We start from the raw sequence: 10124 nt of genomic DNA on the forward strand, positions 1-10124 counted from the left end.
CTCTAGCTCAGTGGTGCGCAGACTAGGGGTCGCCAAATTTTTATGAAATGCATTATGCCTGCATGCTGCATACCATACAGTGTACATATAAAGAGTGAAGCGCCGTCACTCACTGTTTAATTGCAATTTCATGCTGTCCGCTCTTTCTCTGACCGTAAAGTCGTAATGTATGTAAAGTGTGAAAGCGCCCTCTTCGCGATAATTTGCCAGTTTTACTGTAAAGCGCCTATTTGACTAGACGTTAACCGCAGGGAAAGGGGAAAATTTCGCTTCCGTGATCAGCCAATCAGATTGCGAGGTACGCAGTGTATCTGATAGTCAGAGTGGAGTTTTACAGAATTCCGCAAATGGGAACCCGGAAGTGTGTTCTACGTCATCACCGGATATGTACCTTTGATATCTCCGTTGGCAACAAAGCTTGGCGAGCATTTGGCGTTATTTTTTTCCCGTAAATTTTTCCGCGAGGTCAAGAATTGGCGCTAATTTAGTTCACGTGTTAATTAGCGAGTGTGACGTGTGTGTTTTTTGCGCCATTTTTCTCGCTTTCCTTCAGCTATTTATCTTCTTTTTTTCTATTAATAATTATTTGTATTTTGTTATATTTATGATTAGTGTTTGATTTTCATTTAATTTATAGTTGCATTTTATTTACAGCATATATAATTATTGATCTGTGTTTCAATTTGTAGTTGTTTGTTTTGCCGATATGCAACCAAAAAAGATGAAATTACTTATAATTGGAGATTCAATGGTTAAATATTTGGATGAATATTTACCGGCGAATCTTCTGAATTATGAAGTAGATTTACATTCTTTTCCTGGTGCAACGATAGAAAGGTTAAGACGTAAGATATCCTTTTTGGACAATCGATACCATTTGATTTTGGTACATGTTGGTACCAACAATTCGAATGACAGTGTTGAAGATATTCTTAAAAAGTACGATTGCCTCTTTAAGGATATTAAACGTTTGAACTCGAATATCAATGTTATCATTTCAGATATCCTACCACGTGGTGAAGATTTTTTCACAACTTTAAATCAGCGAGTAGCAGCTTTGAACCGTTTACAGGTAATTAATAGAAAGATTGTAGAAATTAATTCTCAACTTGAAAAGTACTGCCAAAATCGAGAAGCGTTTTTTTATTTGCAGGTCGTCTCATCATTTTGGAGCTAAGTTATTGGCTAGGGATGGATTACATCTAAACCGTCTGGGGAACAAGAAACTTGCGGCAGTTTTCCTGGATAATATCAAGATTGTTTTGACTTCAAAGCCAGTTTCTACAAAGGTAAGTCCTTTTGTATTGCCTTGTGTTTCATTTACTACATTGGATTTTCCACCTCTGAGTGATTCTTTTGTTTCTGCAAGCCCTTCTTATCCTCTCTATTCAACTGTTTTAAAGCATGGTTGTGCTGTAGATGCTACTAAGAAGGCTAATTCTGATTTGAGAAATGCTGCTAAAGTTGCTTCTAGCTCTCGGCTGAAGAGGGTTGCTATTTCTGGTGCTGGATCTTGTTTTAAATGTGTTGTCCATGGTGGTGACTCTCATTCGAAGAATGCTGTTAACCACACAGATGGTTTTAGTTTGCATCTGCAAAATGATACCACCCCTGGCTCACATCCGAAAAATGTTGCCAATCCAGATGCTAGCTCTCGGTCTCTTTGCATTGCTGGCCATGGTGGTGGATCTCGCCGAAGGAACGCTTCTGTCCATAGAACTGGTTCTGGTTTGCATGTAAGGAATGGGACTAAACCTAGATGTCATCCTAGAAATGTTGCCATATGTAGTGTTGGCTCTCATTTTAAGTATGTCAATGGTTTTAGTTCACGTCCAAGGAATGCTGCCATCCCTCGTTCTGGTTCTGATTTGCATCCAAAGAATGTTGCTACCCCAGGCCTAAGTCCTGAGAATGCTGTCATTCTAGACTTGTTGGTGTCCGTGATACTGGCTGTCATCCGAAGAATGCTGCTTCTGGTTTGCATTCAAGGAATAACGTCACTCCCAGAATGGAAGAATAGAAATGATATCCTTGCTGATGTTGACTCCTCCAGGCGTGTTGCAGTCCATGGTTCTGGCCGTTTTCTGAGGAGCAGTGCTAGTTCCACTGTTAATTCTTCTACGAACACTACTGTCCCAATTGCTAGTTTTCAGAAGAAACCAATTCGTGCTTTTGGTGATGGTTTGTGTCCAAGGAGGGATTTGACTGTTAGTGGCAGTTTGCATCTGAAGAATGCTGCTTCAGCTGTTTTGCGCCTAAGAAGTGTAATGGCCTACATGGGATCATCCATCACTAAAGAATGCAGTCACTGCTGCTGGTTGTAGTGTACAACAGGCAAGTGCTGTTTCTTTCAGTGATTGTTATCCATTGTATTGTGCTTCTGTTAGTGGCAAAGGGAGTTTAAAAAATGATTCAACAAATTTTGATATTTCACAACCTAAATTGTGTACAACAAAAGATGATTTTTACTCTGACTTTGCCTCTAGTTATGTTTTGCAGCAAAAGAACATTTCTATGACCAGAAAAAGCACTTCTTGTAGTTCAGGCCTAAGTTTCTTTCACTTTAATAAATTTTGTTTACTAAAAGATCATGGAAAAAGCAGTGAAATTAATTGTCAAGTAAGGAAAAATAAGTCTATGTGTCCTATTCTGACTGGAGGGGGGTCCGAAATTGACTGTAATGCACCATCGCTTTATCCTAGAAAATGTGATATTTGTAAATAAAAACTATAAAACTAAAAATTCTTTTAATAATCATAAAAAAATTGCAAAGAAAAACTTGAAACTGAAAATTTTAAACTTTCAATAACTTCTCCTCAGAGTAATATTCTTATAAACATTGATAATGTATTGAGTGCTAAAAAATTAGAAACCAAATAATGTATTAGTGATAAAATAGAAATGGCTTATCTTCGTAAATGTGAAATATGCTTGAAAACTTATAAATCGAAGAATTCATTTTATAACCACAAAAAAAAAAAAAAAAATGTTCAAATAAACAAGTACCTGATTTAAAACAAAATTTTTCATCTGTTTACCCTCGGAAATGTCTAAATTGTAATAAATGTTATCCTTGCAAATTATCATTTTTTAAACATAAGAAATTTTGTACAGAAGTTAATAAATTGTATGTATGCTTCATACCTGATTGCCATAAGTCTTTTACATATGTTTTAAATTTTAATAAGCATTTAGCAGATGAACATAATTTAAATAACTTAAAAGAATATTCATTTGAAACAATGAGTTTTTTTCAAGATTGGCTAGAACTGGAAGGAACCTCGGCATTTACTTCATTCAGAAAGTTTTCTAAAGTAACGAAAAATTCTAAAACTTATCATTATTATTGTTGTCAGTTTACCACGCAAGGTTATTCTGATTTTGAAAAAAAAACTAGTCGGAAAAATAAAAAAGGTACAGTTTCAAAAAGTGTATGTTGTCCGGTCAGAATATGGGCTTCTGAAGAAATGAATAAAATCTCTGTTTTTTACTTTCCTAAACATAATCATGAGCAAAAGTTTGAAAATTGTAAGGTTGATCTTTACAATATGGTAACTGGTAGTTTGGCGACATTTTGGAGGCGATAAAGGTTACTTACTACCTGGTAATAATGTGAGCAGTACTCAGTTCCGATTACGCATTATTTTGTGTGAGGGAAATGAGAGATCATGGGATATGTCATGTGATATTAATGGACGAATTACGGTTCTTTAATCGGAAAAGGGGGAAAATCGGGAAAAAATCTGGCAATTTTGTATTTGGCTTTATTCTGTGTTGTGTGAAATAGTGTTTGTGAATTTTTGGATCCCATGGCCATAACTAAAGTGAATTCGAAATGGGTATTTAGTGGTATTGAAAAGGATAGTAATAAATGTTTTTTAAGGTTGTGCGAGAGAGAAATAAAGATATTTTATTATGTTATTTATTTTACCTCGTATCTTGCTTTGAAAGATAAGTATGATTTTAAAGATTCTGAAACAGAAGGAAGAAAAGTGTATCCGCCACGTAATCAAGATTCTGAAGAAGATTAGGTAAGTTAGTATTTTTAATTATTTGAGGATATTATTTTTATGCATTGTTGTAAATGTAAGGTGGAAAGGAATTTGGTATTATTGGGAAAATTGTTATTAGCAATGATTTAGTTTAAAGTAATTAGGATTGTACGGTAATTTTTATTAATTTAATGTATGTGCTCATTTATATTTGAAGTAGTGTTTTTGAATTTAATTATATTTTAATGAAATGATAGTTATTTTGTGAATTTTATGTTTGTAGGAATTTGGTATACGTTTAAGTTGAAATAAACGTGCATGGAAATAATTTAAATATTTGATATTAAATATTTGTAATGCTTGAGGTATGAATTCGTTGGTGATGTGTATAATGTAATAGATGATTTAGAGGTAAAAGTTTTTGGATATTCTATTTATTTTATATGTGGAAATGTTGATATTTGTAAAGGGTAAATACTTTTTCGCGATCATGTAATTTCATATATGTTCTTTTTACCGGGTTTAAAGATTGAGAAAATTGTCATGTATTTTCGTGAAATTTTTTTTATTTATGAGAAAAAAGCAGTGTACATGGATATAGTGAAGAGTGTGCGCAATGCCATTTTTGTGCAATTCTGGGATTTTTTTTAAGTAAAAAATAAGTCGACGTGTACATGGTTTATTGATATTTTAATGAAATGATAGTTATTTTGTGAATTTTATGCTTGTAGGAATTTGGTATACGTTTAAGTTGAAATAAACGTGCATGGAAATAATTTAAATATTTGATACTAAGTATTTGGAATGCTTGCGGTATGAATTCGTTGGTGACGTGTATAATGTAATAGATGATTTAGAGGTAAAAGTTTTTGGATATTTTATTTATTTTATATGTGGAAATGTTCATATTTGTAAAGGGTAAATACTTTTTCGCGATCAGGTAATTTCATATATGTTCTTTTTACCGGGTTTAAAGATTGAGAAAATTGTCATGTATTTTCGTGAAATTTTTGTAATTTATGAGAAAAAAGCAGTGTACATGGATATAGTGAAGAGTGTGCGCAATGCCATTTTTGTGCAATTCTGGGATGTTTTTTTAAGTAAAAATAAGTCGGCGTGTACATGGTTTATGTGTATATGTTATTTTGAAAAATGCGTAAGGAGGATGGTATTGTGCAGTTTTTCCTAATTTTGCAGTGAATATTTGTCATGATTAAGCTGTTTTGTTTGATAAAATTTCTAGCATAAGTGTAATTCGGCTAGTAGATTGTTGGAAGAAGTGTTCAGGTGATAAAAAGAAAAGAAACATGTCTTTACTTCGTGAAGACAAAATGGCGGCGGGGGAAAAAAATAGAGGGTTGCTGTAGGAGAGTTGGTCGCCAAAAAATCGCCAAGTTACCATAATGTAAAGATCAACCAATTGTAAATATCAGCCATTGAAACAAAGTACGCGGTGTTTGATAAAAGCAAATTTACGTTTGTCTGTGCCTCCACAAAAAATAAGGGATATCTTACAAGATGGATCAGGAAATCGCGAGAATAGAAATAATTTCCCTGTAAAGGAAAGCTTTGTCTCCCTAAAACTATTTCTGCTTATTCTAGATATTTAAACAATTCATTGCGTCCAAGTAGTGATGCAGTTTCTGTTAATTCAATCATTGAAACTTTAAAATGTGAAGCATACAATCCTGTGTTATTATATAAGCCTCAGAATAATTCAACTTTGTACGGTCCAACTGATCTAGATAATCTTCCAAATCATAAAGTATCGTTTGCTCTTGGTCTTCAGACGCGTGAACAGAAAGAAATGATGATAAAAGGTTGTACAGAGATTTTATGTATCGAATCTACACATAAGACTAACCAGTATGATTTTTACCTTCTTAATCTTATAGTACCTGATGAATTTGGTTGTGGCTATCCAGTTGCTCATTTTATTACTAATTTTCTAGATGCTGACACTCTTTATTGTTTATTTAATAGTTTAAAGTATCGTGTACCAAATTTATATGTAAACTGTGTAATGACAGATGATGACAAAGTTACATATCCTGCATTTTCAAAGGTTTTTGGTCAAGATGTTAAGCATCTTTTATGTTCGTGTCACATACGCCAAAGTTGGTTCCGGCAACTAAATTCTAAAGTGGTAGATAAGGAAGTACGACAAAAAATGCTAGGAGAATTAACAAATATATTACATAAAAGAAACCAGATCACTTTTCATGATCAAATAAGTAAGTTTTTGAATGACTATTCTAGGAAAAGTAGAGATTTTATTGAATATTTTTCTGAAAATTATAAAAATAGATTAGAGGAATGGGCTTTGTGTTATCAGAACTTTCCACATGCATTTACTGATACTAACATGTACTGTGAATCTTTTCACAATCAGTTGAAAACTGTTTATTTTAAGCGGAGACATAATAGACGATTAGATATTTTAATTTCTACACTTCTGACAATTGAGAAAGATAAATATTTAAATCATACCTATAAATTATACACTAATGTATCTCCCAGAAATTCCATTTCTTGTTTAAGTAGGCATCAGAGAGGACTAAAAATTAGGGACAGTGATGTAAATAAATGCTCTGATACTTCTTGGACTGTTTGTTCTCAGACAAAAAATAAAATATATACTGTGCAGCGTCTTTATGAAATTTGTCCGTGTCAGGATTTTTGCTTTTATAGATGCCCTAAAGTATCATGTGTCTCATTGTGTAGTCACTTGTATCACTGCAATTGCTTAGATAAATTGCTGTACAAACATATACATAAAGTGCATTCATTCCTTAATAAACAAAATGGTTGGGTGTTTAATCCCTCGGGGATTAATCTTGAATCGAATCAGAAATGCAATGAAAGTATGAAATCAATAAATGTGTATTCTGTTAATCATTACAATCCACAAAGTATTGAACAGAGAGTAAATGCATGTGAAAAGCTTGTAGAAAAATTACTGCAATTAATAAGACAACCAAAAGTCCAAAATGTCATGTTAAAGTGTGTTCATACAACATTAAATTCATTAGTTTCAGAATGTAGAGGAATTTTAAACTCGAATGAAAATTCAAGAGCAGTTTCAAGTGCATCATGTCCAGTTTCACCAAATCAAAAACTTAACCCACAATTGTTTAAAACTTCTAAAAAGAGAAAATTACAGAAATGTCAGCAGAATAAGAATCAAGATTTTAATGATAATGTAGATGACCCAGAAATAAATGAATGTGTGGAAAAGAAAATTAAATTTAAAGCCGTAGCATTTGATTTAAATGACAGTGATAAATATCTATGTGATTTAACCAGTGTTGATCAAAATAAATCATTTTCCCTTCCATTAAAATCTAGCGAAGATATTTCTGAAAGAATTTTACAAATTGGCTGCTATAGTATCAATCGTATTGCTTTAAAGTCTTTAGATTCTTATATCAGTAAAAGTGAAGAATTTTTTATAAAATCGGTTTGTACAGATTTTGTTAGGGCGTGGTTATTTGATGTAATCATAAATGCATTTTTATACAAAATTTTAGAAAGTGATGATCAATATACTTTTGCTGATTCCTCGATTACCCAGCTTATCTTATCTGATGCATTATCACTTGGAAATGTTTTTCCTGTTTCTTTGAAATCTTTCAAATATTTATTGATTCCTGCTTGCATTGATTCTCATTGGGTTCTGATCATAGCAGATTTAAAGAAAAATACCTTTTATTTATATGACTCGTTAATAAATTCATGCAATCCAAAATACATAAACTTAACTAATAAATGGTCTAATGTAATTAACAGTGAGTTACAAATTAACGGTTCATGGGATATTCAGTGTCTACCGCATGCTTTACAAAATGATGAAAGCAGTTGTGGGGTCTTCATCTGTTATTATGCATTTCAACATGTAAATAAATTAGCCTTAAATCTTCCTTTAGATACCCTTCAATTTAGAAAATATATTTATAATATTTTAACCGAGAATGTTCCACCTTGTACACAGGAAAAGATAAATTTATCTTCAGCAGAGCAAAACTTTTCAGTAAGTGTTAGAATGAATAAAGATTTGACCAAATCATGTTTAAAAATACATGATATTGAAATTACACCATATATGTTAAAATCTATAGATCCTTTTATAAGTAATGAAGAAGAATACTTGTTTAAATCTGTATCTTCATGTTTTCGAAAAGGATGGCTTTATAATACTATAATTGATGCTTTTTTATTTAAAATATTAAACAGTTATGAAGATTTTGCCTTTGTTAAGTCTAATTTACAAATTCCTAAACCAAATTTTTGTATTAAAGATCCATTACTAACAAGATTGAAATCAGCGAAATTATTTTTTATCCCTGCAAATTTATATTGTCATTGGATATTAATAATAGTAAATATTCCAGATATGGTTTTTGAATTTTATGATCCACAAAATAAATCATGTGGGCAAGAGTATCAAATTTTAATTCATACATGGTGTGAGGTTTTAGCTAAAATATTTGCTACTAGCACTAAATGGAAAATAATTTGTCCTTCACATATTTTGCAAACTGATAATATGAGCTGTGGTGTTTTAGTATGCTACTATGCTTATCAGAGGATTAAAAATCAAAGTTTAAATACGCCAGTTAATATAACTGAATTCCGGAAATTGATATACAAGCATATAATTTTAAGTGATTGATATATTTAAAGAAATTTAAATTAAGAAATGTTTTTCAGGACAGCATTCCATTCCTTTGGTGATGCTTGAAAAATATAAAGTATAATGGACAAATATTTGCAATTCATCTGTTGCCATACAGTTTCTATAAAAACACTTTTTTTTTTTTTTTTTAGTTTGCTTTATTTTGTAATGATGTTATATGGCCAATAAACAAATAAAAATGCTTATGTTTGTGTGTAACTTGGTAGTATAAGAGGAAATTGTTAAAGTAGGCAACAATGAACCCTTTTGGCCAGGGTGATACCCCCAATTGTGGATAATAGAGAATAGTTCATTTTATGTTAACAATGCATTCTCGGGGACCTACATGCCAAAATTTTCTCTTATTTTTAAAGAGGAATCAGAGAATTTGTACTTAACACTTCATCCCATTGACTGTGAAGGATTTCCTCAGGAATGATTAGTGGTTCTGCACCAATTTTCATGGCCAATGGGATAGTATGCAAGTACTGCAAATTTTTCTGTTCATAAATAATCTCATATCTGATCTCAATCTGATCATTTTTAATATTTCAGGCTTATGTTTGCAAAATGAATAGTGCATTGTTTTCAGTGATCTTGGCTGTTTCACAATTGAATTTAGTCTTCTTTATTTTTCAGTAAACGATTGGCAGGAATCTGGTATGTATTTAAAAGTCAAGAGCAAGCTCTGCCAGGAGAATTTTCTGAAACTGAAACTCATAAATTTTTGAGTAATATGGTTGAATAATAATATTTATGCTCTAGTCAAGGAATTTTATCTGTCTTTATTTTCAGAAATAAAAGATGAATAAAAACTTTGTAAAATAATTATTATGTATTCTGAATAAAGTCTGGGGAAAAAATTATCCATTGTTGAATTATTTTTTACTGAAAATTACTCCACATATTAGGAATTAGTCATATCTATGAAGCATAATATAAGTAGTGTTTCTTACAAGACATTGACTAATACATTATCCCAATTTCTTCTTAAATAAAATATATTTTCATTCTTTATTTCATCATCCATGATATCAATTGATTTTCATTGATTAAGATTAAAAAACACTATAGTCACTTAAAAATGTGGACACTTTTTTTTTTTTTTTTTTTTTTTCGCTGGTTAATAAGAGTACTTGCATATTTGTTAAGTTTCAGTACGTAAAGCTGTATACAAATTAAACTTTCACACATTCCAATATCAAAAGAGCTACCAATAATTAGATATTTTAATTTTTCAACATTCAAAAACAAAGAAATGAGTGAACTTGCTGCTAATCAAAAAGATGAATATACTGGTCTTATAATAATTATGAAAAATGAGTGCTAAAGTTACAGCCCATTTTTTAATTTTTAACTATTTATTGCAAAATAAGGAGGCTTAAAAGTTTATGTGTCAGGCAAAGGGCTTGTGGTCTTTCACACAGAAGAGTGTAGCCAGACTTATATTAAAGCAT

The 10124-nt window shown here is 31.5% G+C and overlaps 1 protein-coding gene across 2 annotated transcripts; it reads left to right on the forward strand.

Annotated features, from left to right (window-relative positions):
• Positions 1-100: 100 nt before the first annotated feature.
• On the forward strand, positions 101-9533 carry LOC146997759 (platelet-activating factor acetylhydrolase IB subunit alpha2-like). Of its 2 annotated transcripts, XM_085815837.1 has the most exons (3): positions 101-1072; positions 1154-1289; positions 9042-9533. In XM_085815837.1, exons 1-2 carry the CDS (start codon positions 707-709, stop codon positions 1175-1177), a joined length of 390 nt encoding a protein of 129 aa, XP_085671963.1. In that variant the 5' UTR covers positions 101-706; the 3' UTR covers positions 1178-1289; positions 9042-9533. The 2 variants fall into 2 exon arrangements, 1 of the variants encoding a protein (XP_085671963.1); XR_015040836.1 differs by having other exon boundaries at positions 101-1289; positions 9307-9533.
• Positions 9534-10124: the final 591 nt, after the last annotated feature.

This window comes from Stegodyphus dumicola, chromosome 4 (assembly GCF_044657685.1).
Source record: "Stegodyphus dumicola isolate Sdum_Otavi_A_Nest chromosome 4, ASM4465768v1".
NCBI lineage: Eukaryota > Metazoa > Arthropoda > Arachnida > Araneae > Eresidae > Stegodyphus > Stegodyphus dumicola.